At 39.3% G+C, this 19,409-nt stretch overlaps 4 protein-coding genes and 1 long non-coding RNA gene across 19 annotated transcripts; 2 read left to right on the top strand and 3 right to left on the bottom strand.

Annotated features, from left to right (window-relative positions):
- Positions 1-7: 7 nt before the first annotated feature.
- Positions 8-1,806, bottom strand: LOC116426453 (uncharacterized). Its single transcript, XM_031975423.2, has 4 exons — positions 1,084-1,806; positions 478-661; positions 233-404; positions 8-164 (listed from the first exon to the last, which is right to left on the bottom strand). The coding sequence occupies exons 1-4, from the start codon at positions 1,258-1,260 to the stop codon at positions 8-10; spliced, it is 690 nt and encodes a 229-aa protein (XP_031831283.1). The 5' UTR covers positions 1,261-1,806.
- On the top strand, positions 588-8,562 carry LOC116426452 (uncharacterized). Of its 3 annotated transcripts, none has more exons than XM_076369757.1 (5): positions 588-721; positions 3,447-3,532; positions 3,929-4,115; positions 4,188-4,329; positions 4,751-8,562. In XM_076369757.1, exons 2-5 carry the CDS (start codon positions 3,447-3,449, stop codon positions 5,155-5,157), a joined length of 822 nt encoding a protein of 273 aa, XP_076225872.1. In that variant the 5' UTR covers positions 588-721; the 3' UTR covers positions 5,158-8,562. The 3 variants fall into 3 exon arrangements, with proteins under 3 accessions (XP_076225872.1, XP_031831282.1, XP_076225871.1); XM_031975422.2 differs by lacking the exon at positions 588-721 and adding an exon at positions 3,037-3,104; XM_076369756.1 differs by lacking the exon at positions 588-721 and having other exon boundaries at positions 3,389-3,532.
- LOC116426444 (transmembrane protein 8B) lies at positions 5,962-15,034 on the bottom strand. Of its 6 annotated transcripts, none has more exons than XM_031975400.2 (6): positions 14,885-15,034; positions 10,777-11,030; positions 9,980-10,257; positions 8,946-9,575; positions 7,708-8,560; positions 5,962-7,090 (listed from the first exon to the last, which is right to left on the bottom strand). In XM_031975400.2, the coding sequence occupies exons 2-6, from the start codon at positions 10,956-10,958 to the stop codon at positions 6,928-6,930; spliced, it is 2,106 nt and encodes a 701-aa protein (XP_031831260.1). In that variant the 5' UTR covers positions 10,959-11,030; positions 14,885-15,034; the 3' UTR covers positions 5,962-6,927. The 6 variants fall into 6 exon arrangements, with proteins under 6 accessions (XP_031831260.1, XP_031831263.1, XP_076225869.1 ...); XM_031975403.2 differs by lacking the exon at positions 14,885-15,034 and adding an exon at positions 14,672-14,820; XM_076369754.1 differs by lacking the exon at positions 14,885-15,034 and adding an exon at positions 14,303-14,433.
- A 254-nt stretch (positions 15,035-15,288) lies between these two features.
- On the top strand, positions 15,289-17,819 carry LOC116426457 (uncharacterized). Of its 6 annotated transcripts, XR_012999093.1 has the most exons (4): positions 15,289-15,438; positions 15,506-16,131; positions 16,216-17,087; positions 17,506-17,819. It is a non-coding gene; the product is annotated as an uncharacterized LOC116426457 (long non-coding RNA). The 6 variants fall into 6 exon arrangements; XR_004234911.2 differs by lacking the exon at positions 16,216-17,087 and having other exon boundaries at positions 15,506-15,702; XR_004234912.2 differs by lacking the exon at positions 16,216-17,087 and having other exon boundaries at positions 15,506-15,719.
- On the bottom strand, positions 15,544-18,914 carry twisted (Protein O-mannosyl-transferase 2). 3 transcript variants are annotated; one of them, XM_031975396.2, is made up of 14 exons: positions 18,764-18,914; positions 18,593-18,676; positions 18,445-18,529; positions 18,278-18,372; positions 17,882-17,990; positions 17,550-17,818; positions 17,373-17,479; positions 17,114-17,306; positions 16,837-17,040; positions 16,625-16,776; positions 16,464-16,552; positions 16,234-16,382; positions 15,762-16,171; positions 15,544-15,691 (listed from the first exon to the last, which is right to left on the bottom strand). In XM_031975396.2, exons 4-14 carry the CDS (start codon positions 18,284-18,286, stop codon positions 15,586-15,588), a joined length of 1,797 nt encoding a protein of 598 aa, XP_031831256.1. In that variant the 5' UTR covers positions 18,287-18,372; positions 18,445-18,529; positions 18,593-18,676; positions 18,764-18,914; the 3' UTR covers positions 15,544-15,585. The 3 variants fall into 3 exon arrangements, with proteins under 3 accessions (XP_031831256.1, XP_031831254.1, XP_031831255.1); XM_031975394.2 differs by having other exon boundaries at positions 18,278-18,382; positions 18,764-18,909; XM_031975395.2 differs by lacking the exon at positions 16,837-17,040 and having other exon boundaries at positions 17,210-17,306; positions 18,278-18,382; positions 18,764-18,909.
- Between the last annotated feature and the right edge of the window lie 495 nt (positions 18,915-19,409).

The following is a 19,409-nucleotide window of genomic DNA, read 5'->3' as shown; positions in this document are numbered from 1 at the left end:
GAATCCGTCACGCTATACCAAACTCGTTCATGACAGTCCTCAGAAGTGTTGGTGTGATAACGCAGCTTCTGTATACACGCGCGCAATCGTGGCCACCCATTCGTCCCGTGTCCACGGCGTCTTCAATCATTGTACCGTTTGTGACATCTTTGAACCACTTGTGGCTGTTCAAGACGAGGCATTAGCAACTGACGATAAGACTGGGCCGAGTTACAACATATTTCGAGCGTACCTGGATAAACCATCAATGATTTTATCGGTGCTGGTCGGGCTGTCCGAGTGCGCTGCCATTGAGACGATTGTGCAGACCACGCGTTGTATACACGGCGTCACGTACTCGTTGTTGAAGATCATACCGTTGATCGCGTTACCGAATTCTTGCCACTGAGAATCGTCCACCGAACCTGAAGTTATTACAAGAAGTTGAGTTAGGGTCATATGTAATAATAACTTATAGGAATGCATTTGTCCACTCACGATAGTTCGTATGAGGCTTAGTCTTAGTAAACAATGACGGAACCACGCTGAGCAGAGTCGTCAGGAGACCGACCATACCTAGAGCCTTCGTATTCACGTTTAACAGTGATGGTACATGACTGTGATCTCCTATTTTTTGATCGAGCGGTATGGAGATAAATGGAATGTTCACCGACCAATCAAGCTGGATGATCAATAAGATATAAGAATAATGACAGTCTACATCCGTGGTTCCTAACGTGAGGTGATTTGACGGGAACCAATTCGAAAATTTACAGTGAATTCTTTGCATTTCTTTTGACTCTAGTGGTTACATATACAGTGCATAAATTAAAATTATATTATTTTTTCTCCAATCTTTCAATGACTCCTAGCTGAGTTCTTTAACGGTTACATTCTTCTATTTTTTTTATAAATACTATGTTTTTTGTAAATTCAGACCAAGTTAATATCGTTTAAGCTTCCCCCAAGTTTCCACGTTTTGAATAACAAGAATTAGATTTTAGAGATACTTAGGTGGGTTGAAAAAATGTTGGAAACCACCGGTATGCATGAACATTGTAAAAACACTTGAAATTTACTTGCTTTGAAAGCGGTAGAACTCACATGGATTTTCTCGTCCTCTGAATTGAAGGAGACCAGTCCTCCACTTGGATGATGATTGTAGATTTTGTTCTGTGCTCTAGACATTTTCGTCCCTCCGTCAATGTTAGGTTCCATCGCTTCAGAGATACACAAAACAGCGCAAAGCACAAATACGATGCCTATCGTCGAGTTGTTCATTACAGCTACCGAAATGTCCAATCTAAAACACGAAATTTAAAGAATTGTCCACGGTTTTCGTGATGGTCCGGTGATCGATTGCGGACGAGGACGGAGCCGCGTTTGCCGAATCCTTGATCCTGTCAGCAGTTTTTGTAGAAGAGCCGGCCTACCCTCGACACCCAGGAAATTGCTGCCAGCCGAATTAACGAACCTAAAAGCGATTTCTGGATAAATTACTGTCGCATTGCCGGCTTCGTTACGCCGGTCACCGTCACGGCTGAAAATTTCGCGAATCCGTGGACAAACGAACGGACGCACGGACGGTACTCCGCCGTTTCGTAATTGCGTGCGTTCGCCATTTTCACCGGAAGGGGAATCGTTCTGTTCGCATTCTAGTGGTTTCCTTGAAACTTCCGTAAGCTCAACCCTGCGAAAGGGTTACAGTATATCAAATTTTACAAACATTTGGTAAAGTTTAACGTCCATTTGAATTGATGCAATTATATAAATAGGTGGCTTAATCCTTTATTTTTGAATCTTCAATTTCTAACATTTAAATGTACGAACATCAATTTATCTAGCAACATAGAATAAATACAGAGCAATATAATATTATAAATAGTGCAACAATCGTTTGATAAATGTTTACGTGGACTCTGATTGACGTAATTACAGAAATTTTCATTGTTTATTTCTAGATCTCTAAGTTTTAACATTTCTAAGTCCAGCGTTAAAAATACGTTTTAAGATGTTATAATTAGATATATAAATAGTTATAAAAGACTAATTAACTTCTACTCTTAATAGAAGATCGAAAATTTGTTACTCAAAGAATTTCGATAAGGAAACTACGAACCTACAAGATTGAACTTTCATTTTAATCGAAAAATGGAAACCCATATACATATATTGCTATTCAGATATTTACCGTTTGCAAACGAATCTTTTGTATTCGTTATTTATTTATATTCTATGGTAGGTGTGCTTCACGAATGGGTTCACCGCGAGCGTTTTTTCATCATACGTGCGCATTCATACGAGAAGTTTGTTAGTGCACGCACACGAGGCTCGACTTTCGTGAATTTTCCGGGGTAACCTGCAGAACGAATTTCTCGTCTCGGAACCAGGCGAACGCGGGGAGGGCGAGAAGCGTACTCTAGTTTCGCAAGAACCGTGTTCCTCCATTTTATCATGAAGAAGAACACGACCATTCCCTTTCCAACTCGTTCAATTGCTCGTAAGATCGAGCTTCAGTTTTTAACACATGCTTTACAAAACGACCGATTCATGATCTCCTCTTTCTCACAATTACACATTCCTCTTTTTAACGTCACGAATAATTTTCAACAACAATAATCATTTCTCTTTTGTAATTATTTTATATATAAAGGCAACAGATTCCCTGAAATACTACCAAAGAAATTGATTTAGCGGTACCCGAACCGAATTAGAAATCAGTTGAAACTTCAATTGACGCGCTCTTATCGTTGAAGTTTCTGTACAAAAATTCGAAAAGAGTTCATTCGGCTTCTCGGTAGTACCAGTGTTAATGGCCTCGTTATCACTCTTGCGAAAGATGAATTAGTTCGAGCTGTAGGCACGCGGCACAACAATGCCGCGACAATGGACGTCCACCTGCTTCTCCGGGAGTCACGCACCGTGATAACGTCCCATGAAAATCTAGCAACGAAAGCGAAACCGTCGGGTCCAATTATACCTGTGGCTCGTCGTCTCGTGACGACCCGAAGCAACGGGTTGAACGGGCTATATATTCCAGGAGCCGTCTCGACGTCGTTCAGTTTCCCCGAAAGCGACGCGTCCGCCAAGTTTTTTCTATTTTCCGCGTTCCATCTATCGAAATGGTATGGTCCACTATCGAAAAGCTCAACTGGTGTCATAACTGTTTTCAATCTTCGCTTACGAACGTCGCAAAAATTGATCGATTTTCATGAACTTTTAGTTTGCAATAGCGGTTCCACTAACGCTTTCAGTTCTTTTTCGTAGCTTATTTAATTACTTTTTGGTGATGTACAATAGTTTTTTTAAGAATTCAAAAATATACTTGATCCATATGCTAGCTTCTATTGAAAAATTGCCAGAATGCCGAATATAGAGATCCGAAAATCGATAATTTGTTACGATGTTCGTAGGTAATTACTTCCTTAAACGCGATTTGATTTCAAATGGGTCCTATTCTTTTGCAGATGGTGTTAAACGCTTGGGACCTGATCATTCTGCTGATGTCCTCCGTGGCGGTTGTTAAGGGCAGCCCAAAGTACAACGATGGAGGGTAAGATTTACAGGTTGAACTGTAACTTATACCTAAAAGAGATCTTAACGTGTTCACTGTCCAGGTCTAATGGCCCTTTATACAATAGTATTGCATTAGAAGTCCATCAGAAATCTATTCAATAGAAGTCCATTGGAAAACAGTAACATTTTTATGAATTTATATGAAACTACTCGAAGATATTGTATTGTTTCCACAGGTCCAATAAACTTTTAATTTACCGAAATTAGGCGTTCACTTAATGCACTATAGTTGCATAGAAGTATGTATTTGAATCACATATAATAGTAGTTTCTGCGTCCAATAAATCACATGTGAATCACAGACAGTGAACGCGTGTTAAAGGAAGGAATTCTATTAATTGTATTAATTGAATTAAATGAATATCTTAAACAGATTTATACCGAGTTCCATGATCTTCTTGGAAAGGGACCCAAAGTCCCAGGATCAAGTAGCCATGCCGTCCCACGTGGATCCACGGGCAGAGACGTCGACCAAGCGCAGCGACTCCGAGACGAACGACATTACGGATCGCAGCCAGGAACCTCGATTCGGTTTTACAAGCGTTGGCAGCACAGGAACTGTAAGAATTATTTCCGTTGATTCGTTTCACTCTCAACATTTTATTAAATACTGATACACCCTAATTTTGTAGGGTTACGGAGTGTCGTCTGTCGCCCCCGCGAAGATAGACTTAGGCGGCCTACTTCTAGGCGCCATCATAGGGGTAGGCTCCATCTTGATCATTCCCAAACTGCTCTACGTCCTCTCTGGCACCTACGGCCAGTACGCGAGAAGTAAGATAAAATAATAGTTTATTTAAACTGATGAATGGAACATAAGAAAGAACATAAGCTTTGTCCATCTCTGATCATTAGACTGCGGATTTTTAGGCGCTGGGAAATTTTAAAATGCGAATGTAAGAAGTAAAGCGGAAAAAAAAATATAATATTTATTAAAAGAAATGTAATATAGTAAAATAATTAGTATAATAGTGTATTTTAACGAGGCAATAAAAATGTCTTCCGTGAGGTCTTTCAAGCAATTGTCCGCTTTGCCTAAAACATCCAAAGTGTAGTGCTTTTTAAAGTATTTATTATGGAGAACCATTTGTTGTTCTTTGAATTCTATTTTTCAAAATTCGAATTTGCATGAGGATCCGCAATCTACTGATCATTATAGCGGCGCGGTTTGATGATACGATTGAACGAATTGCAGGCGAAGAAAATGGCGTCTCACAGATTGTGACGAAACTGGACGACGTCCTGGCTCGACACGGGATAGACACCACGTCCTGCATGCAACGGGCCGTGTGCACTTATTCGCAGCAGGCCGCGTTGTCCATGAAGGAAGCGAACAGGTTGAACGACGAGGAGCAAGCGTCGTCGTTCGATCGTATGGTCGACACGATAACGACGAATCAAATCTTCCGCACGGCCATGGAAGGCACAGCGATTCAGGAAGCGGTGGAGGCTGGCCGATCAGGTCGAAATTGTCCACGAACGTATCCTCATTGCGGCTTCTCTATGGAGACTATGTTGTCTTTGTTATCGAACGTGATTACTGCGGCTGCGAGCATTAATACAGCGTCGACAACAGCGCCTAGTGGACCTGGACCGGTGTAACTGATTGTAGCATGCGCGAGTAGAATGCTCTGATTAACGCTATTGAGAAGATAACAAATGATCCTCTGAGGAATTATTAAAGAAATTGTTTTCACTATACGCAAACTGAACTAGAAATCAGTCGACACCTCAGTAGATGTACTTTTGGAGTTTCTATACAAAAATTAAGAAAAGTCAATTTGCTCGGCAGTTCTAGTGTTAAAGGCAACAGCTTAAAGATTAACCCTGCTGTGTTGTTCGGGTCTATTTGTTCCAATGATATTTTCATTTTCTCAACACTGTTCATTTGATGTTTTCTAATGTATTCAAGTTCTCATTTTGTCGGGGATGTCTTTCAATTTGAGAACAAGATAATTAGACTATGCATTTGTACTATTCTAGTGATGTGTCGAATGTACAGGAAAAGTTGAGAACTACATCAGGGTTGAAGGCTTAACACATTACAGGCCGATCATTGAAAGGTACAATTTAAGTCTGCGCGTTTGTGCTGTATTGGTTTTTTTTCTGTTGAACAACTGCATTTTTCTAAAACACAATTAGATGGTAAATAATACTAGAAACGTCATTGGTCTTTAATGTGTTAAGCGAGCTTCTGGCAATGACCGATTACTTCCTTGATGTTTCCTCCATGATGAAGGAAACATTAACGCCATAGGACGAGACGCGACTTAAGCGTGTTAACGTATGGTTCCATTTGAATAGTTTGTTAGATCGTAGGGATTGACCAGTTCCTGTGAGGAATCATCTAATTTAGGATGGTAAGCGAAGTGAACGATTAACTAATTAAAAACTAGAGCCGCGATGTATTTCTGTATGTTGCTCTCTTTTATTTTATCATTCGTTACACGCGTGAGTTTTGATAGGCGTGGTCGTGTACCACGCGTCGTATCTCCGCGTGTTATCGGTACAGATGATAATAGAGAAATAGTAACTCTAGAACATTCTTCTTGCGATTTCGTGCTTCGTTGAAGGTCTACTGTATCTCCTTCGTTCACCATACTTCGTAAATCACCGTGTTCGAACAAAATAGGCACATTCTAGATTAAAGTTACTACAACCCCCGATATACGTAGACACAACAATCTTTAAGAGCGTATATAAATATATTGATCATTCACGATTAATAATCCACGTGCGAGGTGTCCATTCCTAATAGAAGAGAAACGAATGTTACAAGATTCGATATCGTGTACCGTGTTCGAATTTACCGGTACCCGGTATCTGGAACTTAAATCTCAAGAGTCCTTGAGGGGTATAGATTAATTAGATTGTAAAGCTTCATGATGTTACATGGAAAAATAGTGAATATTCTCTATACATGTATTCTAGTTCTTTGGTCCTTAGCGAGATACTTCCAACGGATTGTTAAATGATAAAAATAAGTTAACATCGATAAACTGAATAAACGTAACGCGTCAAGCATTCAAATGAACCTCCCTTCAGAACGTTGCATTCTTTTTACTGTGATAAACGTATCTTAATTGCAATTCAACGATATACTCAATATTCTTTAGCTATACACGGATGTATATACACTAAACCTTGAAAGTAATTGATATCCGTTGTTAAATTCATATTGCTCTCAAAGTGCACTCGATAACTGACATCCCTCCTATCTATAAATGTTACCCGACTTTTTTTTTATAAGAATAAGATCTCTGGTATCTACAATATACATTCGATGCACGATTGCTCTCCAGCACCAACAGTCGTAAACATACTCTTGTACTCGTTTCCATTATTGGCAACACTCTTTGTACACCGCGCTAGTCATTTCATGTATTGTCGCTTCGGCAGAAGCAGAACCACCCCTATGGCGACGCACACGTGCCAAAGGCTGTGGATGATGTAATAATTTCTTCTTGTTTGTAGGAACGCGTAGCAGACCAAGCCGAGGGAGACCAACAGAAGACCAGCCGGGAAATAAACACTTCTGCGAATAAAAATGAACACTATTCTCAGTAATACAGTCTTTAACAGACAGGGTTGATCAATCACTGTGGTACAACTAGAAAAGAGTTTCCTTATCATTCCAACTTCCATTCACTTTCCTATCAAGAATCATTCCTTTCCCACGTTGTACCACCCTATACATAGGATAGTTCCAGGTGAGATAGCCCAATCTTATTTATATTGTCAAATATCTATATCATCAACTACTTGCAGTGGTATTTGCAGAGTTAAGCTCAATGCTACATATGATAACAGCTCTTTAACACATTGAGCGCCGGCGACTTAAGAGACATTTAAAGCCTGAACGCCGGCAACGCATCGGCCACTTAGCCCAAACGCCGGCTTCATTCGCTTGTATCTGATCAATGAATAGCCAAAAAAAAGTATTCAAAACATTATACATTTTCGTAAAATAGTACATTTTAATTGCATATTCGTCAAATCCAGAAATGGAAATCCAGAAATCCGCATTATTGCGGGGCCGGCGCTCAACCGACAGATTCCGAATCCTGCATTTTCACGGGGCCAGCGCTCAATGTGTTAAAAAAGTGGGCCACCTCTCCTTCTTACCCTATTTCTACTTCTTCACTCACAAACCTGTAAGGCCGAGATGGATATCGAACAGTGCCTCTCCTCTTGCACCTACTGCCCCAAGACAGGCCTATCAAAGCCGAGCCAGTGATGGCAGGCAGAAGGAACACCCACAGAGCCGTGCGGTCCATTTCAGCGCTCATGGCTAAGATAACAGCTCCAGCAATCTGACAAAACGCGGTGAGCTTCGGCCCAAACGAGGCCATGGCCACCAGAGTCACCCAGATGGACAGCAGGGCGTTGAAGAAGTCGCAGAACTGCAGGACGCTCAGCCTCATGATACAAACGCTGTAGACGTCCTCGCCAGCTTCGCAGGCGTGGTAGAACGTCGAGAAGAACATCACAGCGGCGTAGACGATAGCCTCTGTAAAGTACTCCCTGCGCACCGCCACGTAAACGGACGCGATGAATGCGAGATTACTGCAGGTCAACAGCAACACGCGGACGATCACATCACGGGTGCTGAGAACGTAGGTGTCGTCAGCGCAATCGAAACCCCTGTACGCGCCTGAACAGTGGCACGCGGCGAACACGAAGCCGCCGCTCATGTAGTGCATACACTTGCCACGGGAGTTGCAGCGGCCTTCGATACAGGGCATGGAAGAGATGCGGCTCTCTACTCTGGCGTTGCAGGGGGTCATGCATTCGCAATCGTCGCAGGCGGTGCCGTTCAGGCACGTGGACGTGCAATAGCAATTCTTTTCCACACAGAAGGACTTCAAGCTCACGTGCCATGTGCCTGGCTCCGGATAAGGGATGTGTAAGCTGGCTGGTACTGTGGAGTTCACGTAGATATCTGGCGCGGTGATGTTCTCCAGTCGCACGCAGCCTCCACCGGCAGTGATATTGGCGTAGTAACCTGTGGAAGTAAGATTCACTTGACCCAAATGGGAATATTGTAATAATCTATTTTAGACCGGTTCCTAGATTGGACCATAGCTGTTTTCATCGCTAATACTACCCGTAAAAATGACTGGTATTAGTTTTCTTATTCAGCAATCATTGATATTATAGCATTAAATATCCGAAATGATCTTGAAGATAATTTCACTTGGATACTACGAACACTTGGAGACACTGAAAAATTGTTGCAATGTTTGTAAGTATCACATATCAATCATATTAAATGCTCGGTAGCTCTAGTGTTAAGCTGATTTAGAAGATATCTTTTGGAATTACAGTTTCTATGTTTAAGTGGTCCAATAGAGGGAACTTTCCTCTGTCCAATCGATTACCGCACCGACCTAAAGAAATGCAAGCCACGACAACGACGTTCTTCTTCTCTTTTTCATTGAGGTTCACCAACTTGAGACCCAAGGTCAGCGTACCGCCCACGTCGTATATTCGACCAATTCCAAAGCTGAGGACGGACATGGTGTCTGCGGAGAGGTTGAAGGCGGACGACTTAGTGCCGTTCGCCAGCAGGTGCTCGTAGTCGAAGAGGAAGAAGTCGGGCAACGACTCCCTCATCAGATCCAGCGATTTCACCTGGCCAACCTCGGTGGGCGAGTTGTCCAGCAGTTGCAGGGACACGTTCGACGAGTTACCGGAGAGCAGACGAAGCGTCACGTAATGAAACATATCCGAGTAAGGCTTGAAGAAGAGGGTGGAGTTCGTGGTGTTCACGATCGTCGCTGCCAGGTGGTCATCCGCGGTCACGTGGACAGCGACTTGACACTCCTCGCCGCAAGAAGACTTCAAGGAGAGGCTGGACTCCACGAACTGGTCAGGTATCAGCAGCTGCATCATGGCGGAATCGGCGCTCTCGTTCATATGTACCTCGTACTCCAGCTTCGAGTCCATTAAAGACACCAGTGATGCCGACTCTAGGAGCAGTTCAGCGTTCAGTACTGTATCGCAGGACGCTCCGAGGCCTGTAAAGGTATAAGCATCAGTTCATCAGGATTTACTCGAACGGTAGCTTTAATGCTTTCACGGTCTGGATGTCCATGGTTGTTTGAGGCTTTTAATTTCAATCGATTTCAAGTTTGCAAACTCTGAACAATATCAACAGAGATACAGGTTTTCACTTAAACACAATTCGGAGCACCCTCCTCCCACTTTCTTAATTGACCAGCTGAATAATTAAAATAGCTACCCGATTGGTAATTACTGACCCATGACGTGAATTTTGGGTACTATATATATATAATTATATAGTTACTATATATATTGGGTACTATATATATATATAATTATAATTCTTTCTGGACACTGATCTCATCCGCAAGCCTCAAATAACCAGGACTTACTCGGTTCTCTGGTAATCGACGAATACCCTGTTGAGTGATCTTCCCGTTGTCAGGATCGCTCCAGGATCGGAACGCGATCGCGTACCAATCACCTGGCGCTGGCGCGTCTATCCTGATCATGTACTTGTCACCGTTGCTCTCCATGTTCAGAGCGTAGTACCGGCGTCTTCCTTTCATTAGCTTCGCGGCGATCTTCGACCCGTCCGGTCGTACGAACGGCAAGCTGCCGGACTTCAGGAATACCGAGACATTTCGAGGCGAGCATCTACCTATTCCTCCAGTTTTCTCTTCTTCTACAGTGAACCTGAAATTACATGCGACATAATCTACAAGTTGCTCGTCATCCTCATTTTCTTTGTCTTTTAGGTGTTGCGACCTTTGTGAGCAACGATAGAGTAAATCGGGTAGAGACGGCCCAGTTTTTTAAAATGATCTGATAGATCATAAATATCTTTAATACCCAATGAGAATATATATTTATGAAAGTAATTACGTAGAAGAAGGATAATTAAATCGGCGTCTATGTAAGATTAACACGTAGACCACGATGGGCAATTACAAGAAGAAGACTGACGTGAAATCGAAATGTTTAGCAGTATAACTAAATAACAGTGGAACTTAAAAACCACGATACCAAATCATTAATAAGTAATTTTAATACCATTTGCCTTTGTTAAGAATGAGTAAATAATATTCTATAAAACGCTCAAAATTCTTGTTAAAGTCAACGTGTTAAGTTTACCGTTGAAAGGAATTGAAGATACAGACATTAGACCATTTAAATCAGATTAGACCATCCCACCCGGTATTACCCTGTATTTACTTGAACTCTGCGGCGACGGTGCAGTCCGGCACGTTGAAGTGAATGATCGAGATGTGACGGTAGGCGTAATAATCGTCGAGAACGACGTTCGGCCGTTGCGCGACCCGCTCGAGCTTGCCGCATAGTCCTCGTTGTATCGCGAGAATCCATGCCAATGAGAAGGCTAGCACGCTGTCTCGCATATTATAGACCCTGCGATTCGCCACATAACAAAGTACCTGTCCTGCCGATTAGAGGAATTCTGTTCCGCTATCCTGCACAGAAAACGGTGTACATTTATCGTGTAAATCGCTGACTACCTTGGATTCGTGGATTCGGAACGCAAGGGGAAGAACGGAATTTTGAGAGAAATTCTGAATGATCCGTAGACTGCGGGTCCTTACGCAAATTCAAATTTTTCACCCTTAGCAGTCCTATGTCGAGTCAGACTCGACATTCTATTTTATTGCAACCTCTACCTGTTTTAACAATTTTTTCTATATTTATTTGTAGTATCACATTTAAAGGTAACATTTCAATGACTCCCAAATATTCTTGAATAAATAAATAGAGCGTCATATTAAGCTGCAATTAAATGAACTAACGTTGACGTGAACCTCAAAGTGAGAAACCAAGAGCACTTCGGACCGCAAAGGGTTAAGGGCATAATTAAAAGAGCAGATGTACGATGGAAAAAGGTTTTTCCTAACGAATACTATGCGATAGAGTTACACATTGAATATTTCACACATTTCTCTGTGCCGTGTGCATTTCGTGCGATTGTGCACTCTTAAGTTTCCTATAAATGCATCAAAATCTGCAGTCCGTAAAATACCATTATTATATCGTCGTCATTAACCCTGGAACAACTTAGTCGAATCGCAGTTTTCCAACTTTTCTATGGAAACTCTAAAAGTGCATCTATTGAGACTTCTACTTATAATTCGGTTCACGTGTTACGATACAATGTATTCAATCGTTTATTATCTTTTCAATAATTTTAGGAGAAAATATCGAAAATAGGCAATTTCGAGCCATCTGGTGGTTCCAGCGTTAATTGCGATAGCTTTAATTAAACGTTAATGAAATTAATGTTATACAATTCCAACGCTTGTTAGAGTGACGTCGACAGCTGGTGACTATTTTCAAATCTGATGAAATTTTATTTCTGAGAATGTTCAATGATTAAGACTATTATCAGAATCGTGCGATAAGTTATTCGCATGATTATGGGAGAATTGCCACAGGTGTCTTTACGCAATTGGTTTTGAAGATAAGAGGACCGGAAAAGACGACGTTGTCGGATAATGAGGAAATATTCCAATTCTTGGTAATTGGCGGGCAGAGAAACGAGTAGGAGGAATTACACCTTCGCGTTTCGTCTGATCGGGTTCGTTTCCGACGTGGAAGAAGATTCAAATGATATGCATGACCGAAGTAGGCCAGACTCCGCTGTTAATTCGCGCTTCCTGCGCTCGGAAGAAACGATAGATTATTGGAACACATACGGCTTCCATGCCGCATCGTTTGTAATCCGATGTTCTGAAACTTTTTCATTCAACCCGGGAATTCCCCTGTTACCTCTATCACGGAAACATTAACGCGTTAACACCTCACTGACCAGTAATTTTAACTGAAAATCCCCTTGACCCTTTGCACTCGAAAGGTGACTCTTGTTCACCACTTGATTTCATACAGTAAAACTATGAAATTTGATGTTTAATATTATACCTTGCATAACGCATCAATTTGAGAAATATTGAAATAAAATAACTTTGTTCTTCAATGTACGTATGATTTCTCTTCGAATTAGTTTCACAAAATATCGTCTTTATCTCATCAGAAAATGTTCAAATATTTCTAGTGAAAAACTTCCGAGTGTAAAGGGTTAAATTTATCTGAGAATTACCTGAAAATCAAATTCCTTTAACTTTAGATGACTACCATAAGTTACTGTTACTCCGTAACTAAACGTTCGACTCATACGCTACGAATTAAAGACATGCATTAAGAAATAGAAAAGCGTACAATATTAACGTTTGTGGTTTCGGTAGATGTTTAGTTGTCTAGGGTTAAACTTCAATGTACGTAAGTACTTTGCTTGTAGACAATATGTTAAAATAATTAAAACAATTTGAGCGAAACATGAAATGGATACAGCGATTATGAATTCTAAGAAACATCGAGAGCCCTTATGACAGAGTTAAAATAAATAGCACACAAAGAATCGATTTTCTATAAAATATCCGTTGACCGATTTTATTTTAAAAGTTGATTAAAACAACAATCCGTAACGTCTCCTATTGCGAATTGTAATATATGCGAAGTGCTCGTTGTTAGCGAGCACTGTATAATCGTCTTAACAATTTGAAAATTGTATATCGATTAGCGACAGTCAGTCCAGCTCGATGCATACTCCAATGCTAGATGAACATTATCTTATTAGCCGATAAGGATTTTTTTTCGACAGTGATATATATCGCGAGATATAAATCAAACGCGCTTAGCTCGTTTAAAATTTCAACACTAGGTTCACAGACATTCAGTATGCAGTTTATTCTATTGTTGCTAGAAAAATTGATGTTCGTTCGTTTAAATGTTTGAAATTAATAATTTAAAAATAATTGAAATATACGTATAATAGTAAGTAAACAGTTCAAATAGTAATAATAAATAGTAGGATACTATAGGTATAATAGTTTCAAAATAATTGAAAAATAGGTTTAAAAATAACAATATTTACAAAATTCGATATACGTCGAATTGAGGTGTTTCGCAAATCCCAGTGTTAATATAATTTGAATTACTTCTATTTATATTGATACTCTAACAATCGTAATTATTCTTTACGATACGTACTGCACGTATTATTTAAATGTCACGAAGTGTCTAGAATAAATAATAATTTCGATTACAAATAATCAATTCTTCTTTCAAAGTGTTCAACGACGCTGGGACGGTTTACCGGTACCACCGAATTTCAAAAACCGGCGGGAAACGTATTAACACCGTTAAGAGGGTAGTTAGGTATGCTCGAGTAATTCATTATCGACCAGCTGCAGCTACCTGGTCGGTAATCGAACATTAACACGATGATTTATGGTGACTGCCATTAACTTCGCCTCTGTTGATGCACAGATCCGAACGTTTACGCTCGATTAACTTACACTCCTGCAACTATCACACGTACGAGCCGCAGATCAAATATCAGTAGGGTCGGGAAACGATAACTTCTTGAAACCCGAGACGAATCGGTTCCCCTTTAAGATTATCTTAAATATTGGCCCGGCAACAAGTGTTCCGTGCTCGTTGCAACTTTTCAACAACTTTCCCGACCAATCAAAGTTTGCGCGGGAATTTCGCCAACCAGTATCCGCCGACACTGTTCGTCGACCGAGTATTCTCGACAGTGTTAGCCGAGACCGATTCAGCTACTGCTGGACAGTCACGGCTCGACGTGATACTCCCCACTAATCTTGAACACGATTATTTTAAAGCACTCACGCAAGTTTTGTGCAAGTTACAATGAGACTGGTAAACAGATTACATATGATTCGTGGCCAGCAATTCAGGAACTGCTATCGTTATCTAGATTCCCTAGTCGCGGTATTTACTTAGATTGATCGATCAATAAGATTGACGTGTGGCTTTACAACGAATACAACAGTAGAAAATGACCAACAGTCGTGTTTATATCTGTACAAAAATTGCGATCCCTTCCTTTGCATCCCATCTGCAATCATCCTCCTCCTCCCCTTCCTCCTTCTCCACCACCTCCTATCCCCCTCTCTCGCTCCCTGCTTTCCTCCCCTTGCTCGTGTCTATTCTGTCGCGTTAACCAGCTGCTATTGAGAACGAGTCTGTATCGTAATTACGTGTAATGATTGTACCAACAATGTGTACAGTGCTTACTTACTATTGGCTTGACCGAGTAATACAACGATAATTCCCTCATTACTAACGGTCCTGCGTGACACGACACGAAGCATTTGGCCCGTTTATCCGCAGCGTTACGATATCAACCTATTTCCCTGGACGTATCACGTGGAATCAAGATTCCGCGGTTTGTCGGACATACGCGTAACTAATTCTCTTATTTCCGTCACTGAACGCACACGCGAGCACGTACCGGGAACTTGTAGGAACACGTGGTCGCTTTGACAGATATTCCTGATCTCACGTGAGAGCGCATCCGTGGCTGCTTGGCGGACTGAAAATCCCCGGAAGGTATTTATCGATCGTTCCGCGCGGAGAGTAATCGCGCGCCACGATATTCACCAGCGAATGCGCTGCGAGTACAGAACCCTTGCGCGACCGGTTGCACTGAGTAACCCACGTCACCAAGGTCCACATGAGCGGGGGAGGGAGTACTCGCAGTGATTCAAGACTTCTCCTTTTAACTGGACACTTAATATTGAATCGAGTCAAAGCGCCGCTGTCGAGGCGCAGTCCTACACGTGGGTCGATCAGCTGAGTGAATCACGTCTCGTCCGAAGCCTTTCAAAGCATCCCAGTCTTGCGAGCATTTCCACGCGAACAGTTATTTTCTTTTTCTGCTAGCGACTCGCAACCTTCTTTTCATTTTGAACGCACTCACCGGACACATAGGCTTATACTAGCGATCATGAAATGAAAATAATGAATCTTACATTAACGTTTGAAAGAATAAATAGTTGTAATTCGGTGAATATATTATATTTGTGAATGTATAAAAAATTTGTTCCTATATACAAGTCTCATTTTTCTCCAGGGTTCGACAACTTGGATACAGATGAATTAATTCAAGCGTCTAAATATTAGTCGGTGTTAGTTGTTTCGAAACAGGTTTCGTTAAAATTCCCAAGTGTCCATCCACTTTAAGGAGTGCATTGGACTTTCGGGATCATGGGCAGATGGGCCAACCATACCGTACGCCAATGGTGAAAACAAATAGAAACTGAAACAGACGTATGTTAATCATTCATGTATGTTATTTATGATCACTTGTTTCTTTTCATTATACTCACCTGTATGCAGTACTTGAAATCACAGTACCTAATATTACGTGATAGATCACGTATCCCACTTTGTTTGGAAACATAATGAGTAAAGTCTCTATTATGTAGTTCAGAGTTATTCCACTTAACATTGAACTATATAACAAAGCAGGGAAGTAATGATGAAAATATAAAACCCTACTCATCGTCCAAAATGGCGCGTAATGCAATATCCAGCCAAGAAATAGCCATTTCCCTGCATTTACAATTTTGTTTCGTTGTTCAAGTAAAGCGGGCTGATCCATACAGCCACGCTGCTGTCGTACACAAGCATGAACATACAAAATGATAAATAATATTAAGAATACTATGTTGCCCCACCATATGATTGGATTTCCGAGTAAGTATATTCTTAAATTGTTTCCCGAGAAGAATTGACCCTGAAAAGATTACAATTAAAGTAAACATACACGTTTTCATTTAGCGAGCGAATAAAACTTACTCTGTAATTAATGGGCCATTGCCATGGGCGTGAAGATACTTCTCCTTCTTTTACTTTTAAATCTGAATTTCCTTGCAGCATCACCGCGTGCGATTCTAAAAATCTATTTAAAAATCCTGGCGCGTAAACTTGAAAACTTACATTTGGTACTATACAAAAGGAAAGACATTAACAAATAATCAATATAATTATTAGTATACTTTTTCTCTTATTAATGTTTTAGTACTTACACTTCGCATAATTGTTATCTTCAATATTCCACAACGCATTCTTATCTCTCATATTTGGATTGCAAGAAACTTCCTGCTGACTGTACGCCCTACACACCATATATAATGATTATAATATTTTTAAAAAATTGATTTTTATCTGTTTTAAAAATGCAGCTAACCATTTTGGCAATGTTTTCCCGCTACATGTTAAAACGCAGTGCTGTAGATAGTGCACGAATTTTAATTTACTCGTTACTGTTTCAACTACATCGCCATTTTTACCATTTGCTATATACACTATCCATACATCGTTTGCGTCTCCGGTACCATTCTAAAAAATAAAGATACGTGTAACTGCACAATAGACCATATTATTAAAAGATAAACATACTTCTCCGTAACCGGTAATTTGATAGTGTTTCTTTGATAATGGCGCGTACTCTTTATGCGAATGTAAATTTCGACGCGTAATAACATGTTCTAATCGAATAAGGTCACCATGCTTCACAAGCACCGGTTCATTTGGAATATCATCAGTATCCAGTCTTTTTACTAACCACATATTATTGTCATCTTTATGCGAATATGTCGTGATCTGAATAAATCATAAGTCTTAATATTTGAAAGAAATGTGCTTCCGAAGTGCGTATAAAAGTAAAAATTAATACTTGTTGTTGCCTAGCTCCAACACTTTCAGGATAAAGATGCCAATGAGAATGCAAATATCCTCCTCCAGTACGGTGATTCTTTAAAGTAATACTTGCCCCATAAGCTAATTGCCTTGGCATTGTTGCATTGTATAAAGAATTTCCTTCTAATAAGGACTGGAATTCAGAACTATAAAATCCATCTCCACTTCCACTAAAACGATTTAAATTTAATACTTTGTGAATAGTGTATAATATTTATTTTAAGTTATTTCCTTACCTTTTATTTAAAACAGAAAGATGTATATAGAAGAATAACATGTATAGTAGTACTGGCAAAAGAATAAGACAAATGCATCTTGCCACCAAATGTTTACCTACATAAGTCTGAAAAAGAATACATATTGTTGCAGACATGTATATACACAAACTCCAAGGCATCGACTAAAAAACTTACAATAGGTTCTGTAAGATTTCCTAATTCATTCCATAATTCAATGGCTGTGTGAAGCCCGACCAAAAGGACAGCAAACAGACCAACAAATTTTACGCTAATTGTACATGCAAGTGAAATTCCTGTAAAAGATAGCCAACCCCACCATTTCCACGTGAATGGTTCATTGCGAAGAGAACTCATGTGGGACATACCCCATGTTGCACACATCATAAAACATAATAGTATGGGATCCAATAATATGTATTGATTTAATGTCAACAAGCCAACATCTACAATACATTAATTATTAAAAACAGTGTCCTTATTAAGCAGAAATGTTAAAATGCACATACCAAATAAAATAAATGATGCAGAAAATACAGCTGCCTGAGTAGATTTTGTTAAATCCCATACAATTAGATATGATAGAGGAACTGTGGTTGCACCTAAGAACGTACAAAACTGAAACATAACGCATTTAATTTGTTTTTTTTTATAGTAAATAATTTAATCATTATAGTTGTATTAACACATTTGTGATCATGTGTCACATATGTGTGATCACAGATGCTTTTGTCGTCAAAACCCTATTGTCGTATTGGCTATATAAAAATATTATTTATGTAAAATACTTTTATCGTTTTATTTACTATGTTTTAAATGTGTATAAATTATTGTTCACAGTCTATAGTAAGGGTAATTCAAATTTGATAGTGGTCGCGAATGTGTTAATCTTGAATTATACTTACAAGCCTCATACCAATATATTTTACATTTTCGTATTTATCTCCTGGCTTGTCAAAAGCAAATGTTCCATTATATCCAGTTAAATATCCGGATAAACCTATTAACATCTGTAAATTAACAATGTACATTCTTAGTATACACATACAGATTTTATAAATGAAATACTTACCTTTCCAAGGGGTGGGTGAACATCGAAAAAGAATGTTCTATTTATATACCAACTTCCCATTTTACCAAAATGTGTCTCATCCCAACTAAAAATTAATACTTATGTAAATTACAAATTGTACGTTTATTCTATATATTTATACACTTACCAAACATGCTGTGGTTCCGTTACTTTGTAAAACCTTGTTCCTCCAGTGAGTATTACAATAAGTCCAAAAAGTAGCCACCAATTTCTATGAATATACATTTAAAAATGAAAAGTTTCATCATAGTTGAATTCTTTAAATTTACATTTAAAATAATAATATAATTATACATACATATTTTCAACTTTTTTACTTTCTATCTTTTTATCCTTCTCATCCCATAATGGCTGTTTATTTGTAGGTAAGTTTTTTATTTTATTCAAGCATTCCGAATTATTTATATTCTTCATTTTATCATGTGATTTTAATACTTTCATCATATAGATTATACTAGACTAAATATTGATTAATAAATACAGTAACGTAAAAAACTACACACCGTTATTTTAAATATATAATTCCAAAATTTATGGAACACGCAACAATCGCGCGCTTGTAATACTTGTTGAACTTCCAGTTGACCAACACAAATCTGTGAAAGTACCGCTATTGTCTCGCAGTAACGTACCATTTAAAAAACGAACCCTCATTTCCAAATATTGTTTACATATATTTTTCTAAATATTAAAATAATTGTAATTCTACCAAGAAATATTAACAACTGAGATAAATACATGAGAATTAGTTTATTTTAATCACAAAAATGTATTAATAGTGTGATAGTTTCGAAATATTTTGATTGTTTTGATTTGAATAATCAAAAGCATTAGGTGTCACATGTAATCAAATGGAAGCTACAGTTTGATACGGTAAGAGCGCATAATTTGTAAAGAAAAATAGTAAAACAAGTGCTTATAATCCTTGTCTTATTACATTCGAA

Source organism: Nomia melanderi, chromosome 8 (assembly GCF_051020985.1).
Source record: "Nomia melanderi isolate GNS246 chromosome 8, iyNomMela1, whole genome shotgun sequence".
NCBI classification, from domain to species: Eukaryota; Metazoa; Arthropoda; class Insecta; order Hymenoptera; family Halictidae; genus Nomia; species Nomia melanderi.
Note: the sequence above shows the minus strand (reverse complement) of the source record. Positions and strands in the feature narration are given on the sequence as shown.